This window comes from Corythoichthys intestinalis, chromosome 17, assembly GCF_030265065.1.
Source record: "Corythoichthys intestinalis isolate RoL2023-P3 chromosome 17, ASM3026506v1, whole genome shotgun sequence".
NCBI lineage: Eukaryota > Metazoa > Chordata > Actinopteri > Syngnathiformes > Syngnathidae > Corythoichthys > Corythoichthys intestinalis.
In genome coordinates, this window is record NC_080411.1 from 31,919,261 (window position 1) to 31,938,716 (window position 19,456).

The following is a 19,456-nucleotide window of genomic DNA, read 5'->3' on the forward strand; positions in this document are numbered from 1 at the left end:
CGTCAAGCACGGTGGTGGTAGTATTATGCCGTGGGGCTGTTTTGCTGCCAATGGAACTGGTGCTTTACAGAGAGTAAATGGGATAATGAAGAAGGAGGATTACCTTCAAATTCTTCAAGATAACCTAACGTCATCAGCCTGAAGATTGGGTCTTGGGCGCAGTTGGGTGTTCCAACAGGACAATGACCCCAAACACACATCAAAAGTGGTAATGGAATGGCTAAATCAGGCTAGAATTAAGGTTTTCGAATGGCCTTCCCAAAGTCCCATTGAGAACTTGTGGACAATGCTGAAGAAACAAGTCCATGTCAGAAAGCCATCAAATTTAACTGAACTGCACCAATTCTGTCAAGAGGAGAGGTCAAAGATTCAACCAGAAGCTTGCCAGAAGCTTGTGGATGGCTACCAAAAGCGCCTAATTGAAGTGAAAATGGCCAAGGGACATGTTACCAAATATTAGCGCTGCTGTATGTATATTTTTGACCCAGCAGATTTGATCACTTTTTTCTGTTCACCCATAATAAAGTGATAAAAGAACCAAACTTCATGAATGTTTTTTGTGACAAAGAAGTATCTGTTCCAATCACTCTATCAGAGAAAAATCAGAGTTGCAGAAATAACTGGAAACTCAAGAGAGCCATGACATTATGTTCTTCACAAGTGTATGTAAACTTTTGACCACAACTGTATCTCTTGTGGCCGAGCCTACGTGTGAGATCGATTCATTTTATTTATGACGGGGACGGGAGGCTTTGCCAACAAAGCTATACTGTACTTGTGGTTGTAGCTATACTTTCCATTCGACAGAAAAAAGAAAAAAAAAACAGATAAAAATGCATGGAAAATGTTTACTTTCTTTGATAAAAGCACCATTTATGTGGGCATCAGGCAGAGGTGGGCAAACTGTTCCAGGTGCGGGTTTTTTGTCCAACCCATCAAGAGGACATGTTTTCACCAATCCGGTGTACTACTAGCAGACAATTGGACTCGAGTCACAGGAACTCTGACAGGAGTCGAGTCGGGTCGGGTCGCAAATTTGATGAGTCGCAACTCGACTTGACTTGACTCACTTGAACTGGGAGGGTCCGAGACACGACTCGACTTGTGAGGCAATAACTCCACACTCAACTCGACTTGACTTGTGAGACGATGACTTGAGACTCGACAAGCTGACTCGAAAAACTTCGAGTCAGACTCGGATCATAGATTGGTTCCCATCTGGCATTGAGCCGCTTGTTCGCCTTGGCCACTCTCGCCACGCCCTCACGAAACATTATGACAATCATTTGAGTGCAGACTGAGAAAGTAGACGCATCATGGCAAGTTCAGCAGTGCCAGTTCCCAAGGTGATTTGTTTTAAATTAAATGTGGAAACTAATTCCTTAAAAAAATTATAAATTAAATACCAGTATTTTTTGTTGCAAATTCTTCGAAATGTTTATTTTGTGTCAAACATACAATTTTGTTCTTCTAATGTAGCTTTGTAAAATATCATTGTCTGAATTATTAAACGTAATATTGGAATAGATATTGAACACCTTAATGTTGGTTTATTCCCTGCAGACTATACTGTAGGCCTGCACAATATATCGTTTGAACATGGCCATCGCAATGTGCACACGCGCAATAGTCCCATCGCAGGACGTGCAACTGTTTTTTTTTTGTTTTTTTTAACGTAAACTTGTTTTTCTTCATAAAAGCAGCAATTGTGCAGAGACATTGCTTCCTGGATCCCTTTTATATAGACCAATCTTCAATCATTCACAGACAAACCAGCTTAGACTAAACGGTATTATATGAATACTAAGGATGTCCCAATCGCATATTTTTGCGCCCGAGTCCAAGTCACCTGATTCTGAGAATTGGCCAAACGGAGTACCGATCCGAAATTTTTTGTTGTCGTTTTGCTTTGACGCTCACGCTGCTGAGAACCGCAACTCTCTTACACAATGAACGAGTTGCCACAGCACACTTCAGACTGTGTACCAAGCTTAACGATGATGAACACATTTATGCCTTTGATCGTAGAGCTATGGAGGCATCCTAGGCCAGATCAAACCTACAAACCTGTCAATCATCATTAACTTTAAGTGCCAAACACCAGCTGCACTGGTGACCAATAAAAACAGCTTGGTCGTAGTGTTGTATCGGTCGCGAACGATTCGTTCTTTTTGAACGAATTGTTTTGGTGAACGAGACCGAACTAATCATCATCTGCACTGATTCGTTCTATGAAGGTGGTGCTTGTTCGCTGCGTGGGAGGGCGTTGAGCAAGCGGCAGCGTCTTCTGACATCGCACACGACCAATCAGACGCCAGCCTCATCGCGGGCAGGGGAGGGAGCGGAAACAGAATCAGGGCGTTTGTCACTCACGTCCACGTGTGGCCAATAAGCAGCCAGCGTGCAGGCAGGGGGGCAAGACTGAGTTTTGTCACTTCCCGTTCAGTGACTCGGTCCTCCGGTTCCTGACCTAGCTTGCTGCTAACTTGATTTTCCAGTAATGACTATGCGGTGAATGAATCAGAAAATGAAAGGAAATGACTTTGTCACATATTTGTTAACGTGGAGCCTATCAAATGCTGCTCAAACAGACAAAAACACCACACAAATCTAGCGAGCATTGTTTAGAGTAGTACTTTTCTCAACAAACTCGTGACTGCCTATGACGACATACTATCAAATTTACAGTAATTTAAAACACGGGTAGCTACGAGGCAAGCAAAAGCTGAGCTGCGGTCGCGTGACGGCAGTGAAGCGGGCAGAGAACTGTCACTATATGGAGGCTTCATGGCAGCGATATTTACCTCATATGTGCACAGAAAAAAATATTTAGTATGATCACCATAATACTGATTTGCAATGAAACTGTATATACATGTCAATTTTTCCCCGAGTGTTTTATTTTATTTTTTTTTCGTGTCAGCGTGTCGGGTGTTGGTTGGTTTGACAAATTATGTCAATCCGTCCATCATGTGCTACTCAAGCGCCCAAAACAACGCACGCAGACACGGGAGATGTCGCAATATGTCTACATTTTTCTTAACAGACTAATGAGAGTAGAAAGGCGACATCGTAAAGAGCAAACAATTATTTCTCGTCAGCATTTGATGATCTGAGATGCGGGGACGACAGGGGAGCTGACCGGATTATTTTATTTATTAATACCAGTGCAAAAATTCAACACGATCATCTTAATACTAAAAAACAAAAATACAACAGAGCGAGATGTAAATATGATGTGTTGGTCGTTCCATATTCAGAAATTAAACTTTCGATGTATTTTTATTTTCGTGACAGCAAACATGCTGTATATGTATGTGTGATCAAGAACCTGCTAAAGAAAGTCCGTGCGCCCCCGCCCCCTACTCCCCTCACAAAAGGAAAATGTTTAACCGTGTCCTAAATCGAAATGCAAGCACGAGCCATGACTTTGAGCCCATAGAACTAGGACAGACGACGCGGAAGTTCTCCCTCGCTTTTGCAGCAGCAGGAGGGAGACGAGGCTGTCTGTGAAAGCAGAATGCTACCGCCTGTCACTCATTTCTGAAACTACGACGAGTGGTCAATGTGGAAGAGAGGGAGGGACCAAGCAATGTCACTTCCCGTTCAGTTATACTGCGAAGCGGTCTTTGGTGATTCGTTCGGCAACGTCACTTCCCGTTCAGTAACCGAACGATTCGTTTGGGCGGGGAGGGAGATGAGGGGGGCGAACGATTCGTTGAACGATTTGTTTGAACGAATCTTTTTACTGAACGAACCGGAATGGATTCGTTTGCTCAAGTGAACGACAAATCTCGTCACTACTTGGTCGTACTGCTTAGCAGGAAGGAGGGTGAGAGGTTGTTCCCGACCAAAAACCTGATCCTTTTCACCCGATTCCGATCCTCTGAAAAATGGCGCCATCGGCCCGATTTACGATCACGTGACCAGATCGGGACATCTCTAATGAATAAAATGTGCTCATAGTGAGTCAAACCAAAGTCTTCCCAAACAGCTATTCAAGTCATTTGGTGAAAATTCTTCTAGTTTTAATATCACAATACAATATTGGCCCGAATATAAGACGGCCCTGATTATAAGACGACCCCCTCTTTTTCAAGACTCAAGTTTGAAAAAAGACTTTTTGAACACCAAATTAATTTTTATACAGAAAATATTTATAGCACATCCGAAAAAAATGATAATATATTTGAGAGAAAAAGCATGTTATTTTGCCTCATTCAAATCTTAATATCTGAACTGTAAATAAACCAATCTATTGTGCTAAAACAACAAAATTGCAATAACTGCATTAACCATCAAAGTGAAGTCTAACTATCTGTAGTCTTGAAGCAAATCTTAATAAGGAAAAACATTGCAATAAAATAATGCAAACTGGTTAAACCAAAAAAAGAGTAGCTGAAATCTATCATGACAGAACATCGCTTCAATGATATCTGGCGCCATCTAGCGTCTTGAATGGGGAGAGTAGCTGAGATCTGTCATGACAGAACTTCGCTTCAATGATATCTGGCGCCATCTAGCGTCATGAATGGGTATAATGTCTAGACCGCGAATATAAGACGACCCCCTCTTTTTCAGTGTTATTTCAATGCAAAAAAACACCGTCTTATATTCGGGCCAATACTGTATATATCGCAATATATCACAAACCCCAAAAAAGTCACAATGACAGACTATATCGTTCAGCCCTACTATACTGCATCCTTTTTTTTTTTTTAACATTGACTTACATTGACTGAAGGTTTCCTTCAAAGATAAACCTGTGTGCCTGTGACTATCCTGTGACTCGACTCGAGAACCATTTGACTTAACACGACTCGTCTTTACAACCTTGTGACTCTGCTCGAGTCTTCATTCGACATAACCTCGTTACTCGACTCGACTTGACCACAACTGGTAAGACTAGGAACTTACTTTTGACTCAGATCATAGTGACTTGTACAATTGTCTGCTTACAAGTGCAATCAGTTGATTGCAATCAGGGGCCTCTTGTTTCCAAAGAAAACTTATTTGGGTTAGCCCACCCCCATTATAAGGCGATATGTTGCCAAGTTGCGGTGGCAATGCCAAGGTATCACTCCATTGTATAGCCTGGTATGCAAATCTTTTGCCTCTTGAATCAAACTACCTAATTAGTCCAATATGTATGGTAAATGGTAAATAGAGTTATAATTGTATAGTGCCTTTCCACTTTTTTAAGGCACTCAAAGCACTTTGACAGTATCTCCTCATATACCTACTGGTGATGCAGCACCAGGAGCAACGTAGGGCGGAGAATCAAACTCCTAACCTCTGATTTGGGAACGACTAATCTCCCACTGTGCCATGCATGTCAATTATTCACCCAAGAAGTACCATCATAAAACTAGTCGTTTTACAAATGTCCTCCACAACATTCCAACTTCAGTGGAATTGGGGTTCAAAACTCTCTTGTACTTTTCTTTTTTTAATGAATTCATACTTAATTGTCTTTTTCATTTATTCATATTAGTTAGCATGGTCTCGACATGTTGGAAAGGGATACAAACTTTGTCAATAAAGGTTTTGGCTATTATTATTTAATTAGAACTAGGGCTGTCAAATTTATCGCATTAACGGGCAGTAATTAATTTTATGGGAATTAATCATGTTAAAATATTTGACGCAATTAACGCATGGGCGGAATGACCCGTTCATGCGTTGCCTCAAACAGTTTACACTGACACCGTTTTAGCAATGCGAGTGGACACAGGCGTTCATTGGACTGCGCCTTCTATTGGATTAAGCTGTGGCAGCCACTACTAACAGTCATGGTTGCCCAACTTCACATCATGCATTTAGGCGGAGCAAGAGACGATCTTTTTCTGAACAGGCCTAATTGAACCAAACGCAGAACATACTGTATACCATTTGCAGCCACCACTGACAGTCATGGTTGCCCAACTTCCCATCATGCATTTGGGTAGAGCAGACATTTTTCTTAACACGCCTAATTGAACACAACGCAGAATATACTGTATACCATTTGCAGCCACCACTGACAGTCATGGTTGCCCAACTTCCCATCATGCATTTGGGCGGCGCAGGAGACGTTCTTTTTCTTAATATAAAATTACTATAACTTGTACTCAAATTTATCTTTTAAGAACTACAAGTCTTTCTATCCGTGGATCCCTTTAACAGAAAGAATGTTAATAATGTTAATGCAATCTTGTGGATTTATTGTTATGATAAACAAATACCGTACTAATGTACAGTATGTTGAATGTTTATGTCCGTCTTGTGACTTATCTTTCCATTACAACAATAATTTACAGAAAAATATGGCATATTTTAGAGATGGTTTGAAATGCGATTAATTACGATAAATTTTTAAGCTGTAATTAACTTGATTAAAAATTTCAATCGTTTGAAAGCCCTAATTAGAACATAAGTACTGTACAGTACACTTCATCAACTAGTGTGAAAAGACAATATACCAACAATGACAAATACTTGCCACAAAGGTATTATCTTAATTTTTATTATTATGTTACATCCTCGCTGTATCATTGAACATTCTACTGCTGTAATAAAACTAGCCATTCTATTAATATTATTCATGGTGATTGTGTTTAGTATTCCTTTTATAGGCGCACAATAGCAGGCATGAGCATTACCTTATCAAGTTTCATTCTCTGTGTACATTTTCCCACGCAGTGGAGGGTCTGCAGTGCTATGGCTGCAACATCATCCAGGGTCAGAGGTACGTGGACGTGGGCTGCTCCAACCCAGAGGTGCTCACCTGCACCCACTCGCACAAGGGCTTCAAGCATCGCTTCTGCATCAAGACAGAGAGCAGTGAGTAAATCACACCTCAGAAAAAATAACAAAGAATGGTTCAAAAGAAGTTTTTGCCGCAATGCTCTTAGAACCTTCATTTGCGATTCCGGGATTTTCATCTGCAGCTTCGGCTGGTCTGCTTTGACTAAAGGCCTACATATCATTACACTATCAAACCCCAAAGTAACGAATAACGAGGGGTTGTTAAGGAGGTGTTGTTGTGTGGAATCACATCAAAAATTAACCAGTGGTGAACAGTCTAAGAAGGTTGTAATTTTTCCACTGTTAAAAACAATTCCAAGGTGACTTAACATGTCTTAACAAACTTTCCTCAAAATATATTATGATACAAGAACTACTAAACGCTATATGAATAAATTTGACTCGATTCACTGAATTTCCCATATTAATGGCTCTTTTATCCCAAACTGTACTATTATGTTAGGGTTGCTAACTCCCTAAGAAAAAAATAAGGGACATCTCATGGGTGGAGCCAGCCGGCCTGATAACGATCACCCTTTGATTATTTAGTTTTTGGTATGTGAAAAGTGGTTGTTTTTTTTTTTTAATGTTACAGTGCCCTCCATAATTATTGGCACCCATGGTTAAGATGTGTTTTTAACTTCCAGTTGAAGCCTGGGACCGTGTGCTTTGGTCAGATGAGACCAAGACTGAGCTTTTTGGAAACAAACACTCTAAGTGGGTCTGGCGTGCAACGAAAGATGCACATGCTAAAAAGCACCTCATACCCACTGTGAAGTATGGGGGTGGGTCAGTGATGCTGTGGGGCTGTTTCGCTTCCAAAGGCCCCGGGAACCTTGTTAGGGTGCATGGCATCATGAATGCTTTAAACTACCAGGACATTTTCAATCAAAATCTGTTGCCCTCTGCCCGAAAGCTGAAGATGGGTCGTCACTGGGTCTTTCAGTAAGACAATGACCCCAAACATATGGCCAAATCTACACAGAAATGGTTCACCAGACACAAAATCAAGCTTGTGAAACATTATAGGAGATGATTAGGTGCTGTTTTGTTGGCAAAAGGGGGTTGTACAAAGTATTAACACCAGGGGTGTTAATAATTGTGACACACATTATTTGATGTCAAATAATTATTTCTTTATGTGGGATTTTTTCCCCACTGAATAAATGCACTTGTATTGAAGGTTGGATTTTTCTCTTTTTTTCCATTCAGGTCCCATATTATTTGAATGAAAAAATATATATATTAGAAGCTAAAAAAACACATCTTAACCAGGGGTGCCAATAATTATGGAGGGCACTGTATAATAATTGTAGTCAAAACGGAATTGATTGGGTACATATTTGAGAAATATAAGCAAATGAAAAACAATAACTATCCTCAATGTATTTTGAATACAAAAAAATACTAGAATAAAATTAACATCCGTATTGCTAAATTTAAAACTGTATAATTTAACCCTTAAGGTCCAGAGCCTTCTTTGGGTCTGTTTTTGGCCATTTTTTTAAAATACTTTTTTTTAAAGGGAACCGTGGATAGAAGGACATGCAGGTCTTAAAAGACAAATCTTAGTACGAGTTATAATAATTTGATAATAAAACTCCTCTGAATGTCATCGTTTCAATAAAATTTGTAAAATGATTTTAACTTGTAAGTCGCCATTGTTGTTGACATCGAAGGGTGGCGACATCACATGGCCACGCTGCCGGAATTCCACATGTCACTCTTTAATAAAAAACTTTAAAAAAAATTTTTTTTTTTAAAACAGTGTCACTCTTTAATTATGTAAGGTAGTGATTTAAATACCTCACAAGGTGTCAATGGCAAGTTCTAAATTTATTAGGGATCAAGCCAATGAGTGTGTTTTGTCCCTTGCCTGTTGCTGTAGTTTTCCTTTAATCCACTGTAGGGTGTAAAGCAGAGAGAAAAGAGAGTGGACACAGATTAGTAGCTCGGACTGCGCCGTTTATTGGCATAAGCTTCGGGAACTCCTTCATAACACACATTATAGTGAATATACAACAAAATAATATTCATATATCTAAAAAAATAATGTTCACAAAAAGAAAAGTGCTTCAATCTGTATTAATGAGGCCCTATCTCACACAGTTAAAACAACAATGCAAAGAGAACTGGCATTCACAAATTCACAATCAAAATAGATATGCAAAATACACATCAAACTTACTCAGACTTTGGTCAAACTCTATTTAAAAATTTTAGCAACTTGTTTAGCTCAACAAATACACGATGGCAATATTAAGTCACAATACACCAACTATGATGCTGGGAGCCATTATCAGGAGTCTTGTTTGTTGTGAAGACAACACTCAAATGAATGTAAATCACAATGGAACCGCCCTAAACAGACAACTATGGCGTCAGTCGAGGGACAAAACGCACTCATTGGCTTGATCTCTTAATAATTTAAAACTCACCATTGACACCTTGTGGTGTATTTAAATCACTACCTTACATAGTTAAAGAGTGACACCGTGAAGTACGGCAGCGTGGCAATGTGACGTCACCGCCCTGCGACGTCAAGAACAATGTCGAGCTATTAGTTTTTTTTTTTTTTTATTTAAAATTTGACAAACGTTATTAAAACGAAAACATTAAGAGGGGTTTTAATATCAAATTATTATAACTCTTACTAACATTTATCTTTTAAGAATTAGATGTCTTTCTATCAGTGGCACTCTTTAAAACATGCAAAAAATAAACACAGAGGTAATGTTTGTTTGTTTGTTTTTAACCATTTATGTGTGTTCAAATTCCCCTTAGCAATAACAGTTTTGCAAATGATTAGTCCAAATATAATTTGGAAATGCAAACGAAATTGACAGAACACATAAATATAATAGAAAAAGTGAAAATAAAGTACAGAGAAGAGCAAGAAAAAAAAAATCATTATTTTGAACAGCTTTTTACACATGCTTCACTTAAACCTCTTATCTTCCCCTCTTCCTTTTCCTTACTGCACGCTACGGTGCCTCGTCGACCAATGACATGAGCAGGATTGTCATTGTTCTGTCAGCTTATTGGTCAGAAAGCAGAAGAGGTGGGGGAACGGATTCCCCTACATATTCTTGAAAAGTACCATACCAGTATTCATTCATTCCACAAATAAAAAACTATTTTTTATTTTCATGATAATACGGGACAAAGCGTGTCTCTTGTAAGCGTACTTTTGTTTCTGAATACCAGGCGATTCTGTTTTTCAAGGGACGGATGGCAACCTGACCTATATCAAGTACAACTTTTGTTTCTGCGACGACGAGGGCAGGGCTACTTCTATAAGTACTTGTGACAACATGAAAAAAATCTCAAATAGTATTATTATGTGAATTTGAATTATATTTTGAGATGATTCGACTATATACAACAATTTGGCAGTCTTGTGCTCAATGGAATATCAAATATTACGACAGTACGACATGGCAAAATTACTCCATAATGGTCAAAACTGTCAACTTCTTCCACCTCCCGAACGGTATTTTATGCCACCGGCGTTAGTCCGGCTTTTGTCATCTCCCTCCCCCGGCTTCGGAGAGCGTACACAAACCAGGAGGCGGGACAGCTACCCGACATGCTAACCCAAACCGAGCGGCGTTTCCAAGTCTTATTCTCGCCTTTCGAAGCGAAAAATCACACAAAACTACCCCGGATTATTTCACACGGCGGTGGGGTTGTCGATTGTCTTCACGGATCGGCAACCCTCCAAGTTACAGCTCGTCTTTCCCCTGCTGCGAGCAGGGGAGCTCGTTTGCAGGGGAAGCAGCTGGAGAATGACCGCCAGACAAACCGGCCAACGTCAAAGGAGGCGTAGCTGCCAAAGCCCATCCCAAGGAGAGTGGTCTATTGCCGGGCACACGAACAGGGCAGAGGGGGCTGGAAGTCTGGATGATATGGAGAACCGCTGCAGCATAAGTAGAGTATAGACCCCAATCACCAATGTCACACAATCACGTGATCGCTGTATTGTGCTGCCATATTGTACGTCATTGTGTGTTCATATTGTCAATGCTCGTAGTTTCTAAAGGGGGATTCACTTGCAAATTATGGAAGCCCCGGTGCTTTCAGACGCTGTAAACTCATTGATGAGTTGCACAAAAGCCGTTATTTGGAAACGCTTCGGTCGATCCAGTCGCCAGATCCATATTTGATGCCCAAACCGATGTTTCCTCCCGTCTGGTCCAGTCCCGTGCGTCAGAGCTCGTCCTGAGACCACAAAATTTCCAATCATACTCCAGTTTATCTCACGATGAGAGGTCGGGTACCCAAAATCGGCACCAGCCCGAATATAAACCGACATTTGGTCAGCTGAGCATCACCGTTGTCACGATTGTACAATGAAACTTGATCGACAACGGGCCGGTGTGTGCCGAAAAGTAGCTGCCCCGCGTGAAATGTCCCCCCTGACGGGAGCGCTTATTTATAATGTTTTATTGACGTGAAAACATCAAATGTTTTCATGGACGTATTACAGTAATGTGATTTACGACTGTAAGATCAGTTTTAAATCATTAAATTACACAAAATATTAGTACTGTATTTTAGTAACAAATCGTGGACTGGGCCACATAACCATCTTTGAACAGAAATGTATTAGTCTACAGGTTTTCACGACCATATCCCAATGAGGTATGACATTTATTAGTTCAAGCAGAGTAAAATAATAAATATTCACGGTACAAGAAAGTCGTTTCCGTGTGGGCGCTCCCGTCAGGGGGGACATTTCACGCAGGACGGCTATTTTTCGGCACAACATCTGTTGTTGCGCTCACCTTCTTGCTGCGCCACCGTGGCGACGAGCTTCGTAGTCTCCATCTGATGATGTCTGCGATCGTATTGGCATCACGACTATTGATATTTTCGCCGCGGTCTGATGGCTGTCGACACAAACGCATCATGGACCGAGATAAACAAACCGTGCTGCTTTAGAGATTTGCCCTTTAACAATGGGCACACAGCAACTACTAAAATGACCGTTTATCTTCTCTGTTACTGCACCAACCGCCACACATGCCTTCACCATTTTGATTAATCAATGTTAACTATGGTCAGGAAGGTTTTTGGGTTCGTTTACTAGGCGGTGATTCCTTAGACAAGCAGAAAACACGCAGTAATAGGAGGAATGTACGTAGCGGTAATATGCAAACACGATGTGCTGACGGACAATATAGCGGCACCAGTCAGGGGGGCGGAGTTGTGACATCACGTGATTGGGGTCTATAGTGCTCTCCCGGCAGACACGCGAAAAGGACCGAGGGGGTGTGTGCGACAAGCTGCCGGTCGTCGGCCAAGTGGCATTCTTGGTGGACAAGGAGCATTGTCAGCCACAAAATGCAAGCCACCTCCATATTAAAACGTGTGCCATGATCCCAGTATTTGACATAATACAAAACACGATATTTACTCCCTTCTTCATAAGTCCAATGGTCCCACAGTTTCCCAAGTCCCACAGACTTGTTTTGGCCAATCTCGGGGTGAACGGGAACTTTTGAAACTCAAAAAGGCTTACGCGCCTCTCCCTGGTGCAGCAACAAAACCCTGCAGCACATTTGGCTTGCGTGATGTGAAAAATAAACAAATTAATCCGCAAAATCAGCTGAATCCGCAGTCCATCTGCATGCTATAAAGCAATGCTGTATTGTGAGATGCTGACCCGGGTGACATCACATTCGCATTCCTCCTCAACCCGAGACTGTAGCCGGAAGCCACTCATTTTCATGGCGTGGGGTTTAAAAAATTGAATAAATAAATAAAACGATCGCTTCCACACATAAGCAGTCAATTTCATTTAGGAGCATAAAATACAGCGTAAAATATGAAATAAACATGCTTTTTGCTTTCATAGGCACTTTAAGATACGACTGTAAAAATGAGAGTTAAAACCTAATTTGGAAAAAAAAAAAACAAGGATTGTATTTTTCCTCAAGGACTTGGCACTTCTTTGCCAAGCCACCGATTTAAACCTTAATAACTGGGTCACTGTAGTTCCGCAGGATACAGCCCACAGACCTTTTGTTAACGCTAAGGTTGTTATTTCCTATCAGTTCTTAGAAATTGCAGTCGCCTGCAAATGCATCAAAATTGATGAGTTAACTGGTTGTAAGTCATGTAAACATACAGACATTTTGCAATAAAATTCAGCTTTGGTACATTCATACTTTTAAATGAGGTTCACATTTCACTTGACAATTTTTTTTCCTTTCTTTTCTACTGAGAACATTACAGTATGACCTGAAAGGTTTCTTCCATTTGAAAAGTGGTGGGGAGTGTACAATTAATTAATCTTTTTTTTTCGTGAATACACATTCACTTAAAAATGGACACAAATTTAACTGCATGTTTGGAATCCATTCAGATGCCGTTTTTGTGAAATAGGAGACTTTTTAAATTATGTAGATTTAAAAAAAAATTTAATTGATGATAGAAATTACTGCATGTGAAAAAAAACAGCTTTATTTAAATACACCCCAAGCCCGAATCATTCACATTTGCATTAATACTCCTCGTGAAAACCAGTTACTCCATAATAAAAACATCAAAAAATGGTTGTTTTTGACTTTATGCAAATGATATAGTGCCTATCATTTGAGGGATTCTTACTAAACTGACATGTTACTTTCTTCTCTAATTAGCTTCACAAAGGAGCCTCTAATTAAGAATTACATAATGAATAACACCACTCTACATGAAGGGTAATTGGAACATTGGCTGGATTTAGTACAATATCTGGTAAATTAATACCATTATAGGAATTATATGGATGTGCTGGACGAAAAAAAAAAAAGTCACAGGATGTCTTTGTTCTGCAACGCTGATAATATACGCCTAAATTAGATATTTATTTGGGGAATATGTATGGGCCAGCAGATTAAATGGTGATGAATGCACTGTGGCGTGCCAGAGGATATTGGCTTAATCATTTCTAATCGTACTTCAATGCAAATGTTCTCAGGGCCGCCGTTGTGAATATTCACTTAGCCAGTTATGTAACGTCGCTGTTTTAGTCGCCTTGCTGAGTCCGTGAGAAGCCGCTCGTGGTGCCATGTGAAGTCAAATAGACAATTCGGTGGACATCCTCAGCAGGGCGACGGTGATGGTCAGATGCTGATGTGTGCGTAGTGACACACATCCAGATGTTCCTTCGCTTGACGTCTGGAAGCCCAGAGGGCTGATGAGGCACCTTTTTCATCCTTCTTTGAGAGAGTGCAAGCTAAGACGAAGGCTGACAACATCGCACCAACTGTCAAACACTTTGTCAAAATCGTCAATCAGTCTGCATCTGAGTGCACAGATCTCCGCTAAGGCTTAAATGTTTTAAAGTAATCACCTTCGTAGACTATTCACGAATTTACATTTTTGAGTTTTTTTCTGTGTAACTTGTTTTTGTACTCTTTTTGAAACAGCCAAAATACTACAAGATTGGACAAACGTAATTGTATATCGGGTTTATCTTGGGTTGTCATTAGAAGACACAGAGAATCTTCGTCGCATGTGTAAATGCTCACACTCAGTTTTTTTCAGAAACCAACTGTGCAGCAGTTCTGTTCAGCGCATGGCTAACGTGCATTTACAGTGGTATGAAAAAGTATCTGAACCTTTTGGAATTTCTCACATTTCTGCATTAAATCACCATCAAATGTGATCTGATCTTTGTCAAAATCACACAGATGAAAAAAGTGTCTGCTTTAACTAAAAGCACCCAAACATTTATAGGTTTTCATATTTTACTGAGGATAGTATGCAAATAATGACAGGGGGGGGGGATACGTAAGTGAACCATCACATTTAATATTTTGTGGCCCCTCCTTTGGCAGTATGAACTTCAACCAGACGCTTCCTGTAGCTGCAGATCAGTCTGGCACATCGATTAGGACTAATCTTGGCCCATTCGTCTCTACAAAACTGCTGTGTTCAGTCAGGTTCCTGGGATGTTTGGCATGAATCACTGTCTTTACGTCATGCCACAGCATCTCAATGGGGTTCAAGTCTGGACTTTGACTTGGCCACTCCAGAAAGTGTATTTTGTTCTTCTTAAACTATTCTGAAGTTGATTTACTTCTGTGTTTTGGATAATTGTCTTGTTGCAGCATCCATCTTCTTTTTAGCTTCAACTATCTGACATACGGCCTCAGGTTTTCCTGTAAAACATCCTGATAAACTTTTGAATTCATTCTTCCATTAATGATTGCAAGTTGTCCAGGCCCCGAGGCAGCTAAACAGCCCCAAATCATGATGCTCCCCTCCACCATGCCTCACGAGGGGGATGAGGTGTTGATGTTGGTGAGCTTTTCCATTTTTCCTCCACACCTGACAATTTGTGTTACTCCCAAACAATTCAACTTTGGTTTTATCAATCCACAAAATATTTATGCCAAAACTTATGTGCAGTGTCCAAGTGCCTTTTTGCGAGCATTAAACAAGCAACAATGCTTTTTTAGACAGCAGTAGCGTCCTCTGTGGAGTCCTCCCATGAACACCATTCTTGACCATAGACTTTCATATTGTTGATGTGTGCACAGAGATATTGGACTGTGCTAGTAATTTCTGTAAGTCTTTAGCAGACACGCTAGGGTTCTTTTTTTATCTCTGATTATTTTGCGCTGAATTCTCAGCATCATCTTTGGTGGAAGGCCACTCCTTGGGAGAGAAGCAACAGTGCCAAACTCTTTCCATTTGTAGACAACTTCTCTGACTGTCGACTGATGAAGATCTAGACTTTTAGAGACGGTTTTGTATCCTTTCCCAACAATTCTCAACAATCCCTGATCGCAGGTCTTCAGACAGCTCTTGTGACCAAGCCATGATGCACATCAGACGATGCTTCTCATCAAGACATTTCTAACCAAGTGTGTGTTTTATAGTGGACAGAGCGGCTTTAAACCACTCATCAGTGAATGGGCACACACCTGACTTAAAATGTTTGGTAAAAATTGGTTTCAGTTGCAATCAATTAAGTCTCCAAAGGCAGAGGGTTCATTTACTTTTTTTTCCCTCCTTCTGTCATTGTTTGCATGCTATCCTCATTAAAATATGAAAACCTATAAATGTTTGTGTGGTTTTAGTTAAAACAGACACTGTATTTTCATCTGTGTGATTTTGACAAAGATCAGATCACATTTGATGGTGCTTTTATCCAGAAATGTGAGGAACACAAAAAGGTTCATGTACTTTTTCTTACCACTGTAAGAAATAGTACACTTAAGAATAGGAATCACTAGACACATTTTACTATAAAACCTTTGGTGCCTTGCTGATCTGAGTTCCCTTCAGTAAATCATTTACACTGTTTACGCACACACCCTGCTTTGGCACACTCTAATCTTTCGTGTCTTCCTGTCCATTAGGTTGTTAGATGCAACCTAGAGCTGGGCGATTTTATCTAAAAATAAAGTGTCAGATTTTTTTTCCCAAAAAAAATTATTGATTATTTTGCTTAGATAGATAGTTTCCTAAAATGTTCGTTAATTTATGTAAATACATAATACGGCTTTCAGAGGCTTTCCAGTGGCGATGTGGAAATGCCTTGCTAATTACATACTTGCACTATTTGCTGCTTACAGCTGCTGTTTTCCTGCTGAGCCAGTAAACCCTTGTGTGAATGACTTGTTTTCTCCATCCATCTCTCCATCCATGCAGCAGCACTCGGCATCGTCCTGACCAGTGGCTGTGCCACATCCAGACACTGCCAACAACAGGAGCTGCCAGGCGTGCGCATCCATTGCTGTGACTCGGACCTATGCAACAGCGCCCCCTCGCGCAGCAAACTACACCACGCATGCGCGCTGGCCAGCCTGTTGATGCTAAGGATGTGGTTGTAGATGAGATGCTAAGCAAACTCAATTTGTATATACCTAAAATCCCAAAAGAAAAACTGTCATGCACTCACTTGGCATTCTGAGTTAGAGACGGAATCATTTTTAGTGGCATAATGTTAAATGGACTAAATGATCAGGTGTTACGTATAAAACTGGGATTAAATTGACTTTCAGGTACAAAGAGGGATTAGAATCTAACAGTTTGTGTTTTCAGGAACTGATTGATTGACATTCTAAATAACATCTTAAATATGTAGTACTTTTTAAGGAAGCACAATATCAATAGCTTCTTTACAAGTTTTAAGTGTATGAATTATTCTACGTTTAAAAACACTAAGACATTGTCATTTCATCAAAAAAACAAACAGAAAAATATGAAGTGGCTGTTTGAATGGTGTTGAAAGACACATTTTTACTACGATACTTTTCTATTGTGCCGCACTGACATTCACATTCAAGAGTTAACAATTTTGATGTTCTGCCAAAAGTGTAGCACTGGCTTCAACATGCGCAAGCTGACACAAGCTGGGCTGCACTGTGACCAAGGGCGTAGGTTTGCATAGGGACGTTAGGGACATAACACCACCAACTTTTAAGGACGCTCAAATTGTCCCCACCAAAATTTTTAGCAACCTTATTTGCTTTATATAATGACTTCAGTTACATAGCTCATTTAAAATTTCCCATAAGTTGTAAGCATAGAATTGACCCTACAATTAGTAAATGAATTACTTTCATTGTTCAGACTTACATTTAACCCTTTTCACTTGCTGAATGTGCCAGTCCATTTTTTCCCCCTTAAACGCACGATTGATTGGCTGATGACTAGAACCCCCACATTCACACAACACCAGCAGAAATACATGACGACATCCCGCCTCCTCTGCCCCATTCGAAGAGGAAGGATATTAGAAGTTTTTTTTTTTCGGCCAGCAGCAGCAGCAGCCACTGTCAGTGATATAAAAAGACGTCAATGTTGTGGAGGTGGGGAACACACCACTAATTTTGCTACTGAAATTCCGACCTGCCAGAGTTAGCATAACACGGAACTGCGTGAACTTGCTAATCTGTAAAACTCGAGTAGAAAGCTGCTTAAAGAGGTGTTTCTCCACGTTTTCTACTCTTAACGTTAATTCAACTGTGCATTTTGTGAATTTGTACCCTAATTAAAATGTATTTTCTACATCCTTAAAAAATATTTTTATTTGCAGCCTATGCACCTGCCTTTTTACCCCCCCCACCCCCCCCCTAAAAAAACAAAACACAACCACTGTAAATTTACAATATATGGAGCAAGCATTTTGAAAAATGACATTCTCCCATGAATTTTTTTCCCCCAATTTTTATATAGGAACTAGCAAATTTTGAGAAATGTACCCAATCTGTTTGGTCTAATTAATGTCCCGTCACCAGCAAAAAAGTGTACATGCAGGTTATGCTGTTATATCGTCCCTACCAATGTTGAGACCAAACTTACGCCCTTGACTGTGACCCTCACCTAACAATGTATTACAAAACTGTCTCTGTTTAATCATCCAAGTTATTTTAGAACCCTGCCAAATGTAAAGTACTGGTTAATATGTTCAATAAGTTCGGGCGGAATCAAGCAACTACAGTATATGCTTGGGTGGTGCGCTGACAAAGGCACAATTCAATAAATGTTGATACAGATCCAAAAATAGGTGTGGATGATGCCAATGTTGTGTATGTGTGTGCTGCGATTGCCTACGGCCATGTCAGGGTCTGCCCAGATTCTCTCACTGAAAGTTAATTTTGTTTCACGAATACTTACAGAATATTTTCAATGATTTCGTGTGATGGAAAGTCTTATTTTACCCTTATTCATTAACGCAAGGCTCATTGATTACATTGACATTTGCCATAAAAAGCAGAACTTTTGAAAAAGCTTACGCTTACTTTTACTGTTAGGACATGCTGTGCATTTATTCATTCAATTACTAAGCAACTTCATATCTATATTGAGATAGGAAGATATGTGTTGTTATTTATAGGCCACTCATTTACTTTTTGTCAAATGATATATGCATATATTTTTTTAGTTTTGTTGTTGTTGTTGTTAATTCTTGGCAAAGCTCAAGAGAGCACACTGCATGCGGTTATACATGATTGTAAGAGTCACTGCATGTCAAATGGGCCATTATTGTACAAATAAAAGATTTGTATTTTTCACAAAAAATGACTCAAGTATGATTTATGTTGGATAGATGGATGTTGCCGTGCGTTATTTTTGTCATTAACTTAAGAATTCGTACTCTATAAATAAAAATCTCACATTAATAATTTCACAAAAATAACACTCTATTATACTGTAATGTGGCATTCCAAGTCCTAACCAGAACTTGGTAAACTAGCCCTCTGGAGTCTGGCATGAGAAAAATGTACTTCTTAGAGTAGTTTTACCAGGCAATACTATTTTCTTTTCTTGAGGAAATTTGTGGAGAACAAACACTAGTCTTACTCCGCTACTTTGGGCTACACTAGAGTCGTTACATTTTTCCTCTTTCTCGAGTGTTCTTTTAGTCTGGATTTGATTATTTGTGGCCTAATATGGTCATGTACTAGGTTATAGTACAGTATAATAATAACAGTTCACTTAAATGAAATTGCTTGGAAAAAAAATACCATCATTTAAAAAAAATAATAATAATCTGACATTGTAAGCAGTTACCGTATTTTTCGGACTATAAGTCGCACCCGAGTATAAGTCGCACCAGCCATAAAATGTCCGACAAAGAGGAAAAAAACATATATAAGTCGCACTGGAGTATAAGTCGCATTTTTGGGGGAAATTTACTTGATATAATCCAACACATAGAACG

General features: G+C 39.8%; 1 protein-coding gene across 2 annotated transcripts in view; it reads left to right on the forward strand.

Annotated features, from left to right (window-relative positions):
- LOC130905843 (uncharacterized) overlaps positions 1 to 18,767 on the forward strand; it is a 42,037-nt gene extending 23,270 nt beyond the window's left edge. The window contains exons 2-3 of one of the 2 annotated variants that reach the window (XM_057819568.1): positions 6,682 to 6,822; positions 16,438 to 18,767. In XM_057819568.1, coding sequence (XP_057675551.1) covers positions 6,682 to 6,822; positions 16,438 to 16,619 — 323 coding nt within the window. In that variant the 3' untranslated portion in view covers positions 16,620 to 18,767. The remainder of the gene's footprint in view (positions 1 to 6,681; positions 6,823 to 16,437) is intronic. The other variant, XM_057819569.1, reaches the window with a different exon arrangement.
- The last annotated feature ends 689 nt before the right edge of the window (positions 18,768 to 19,456 follow it).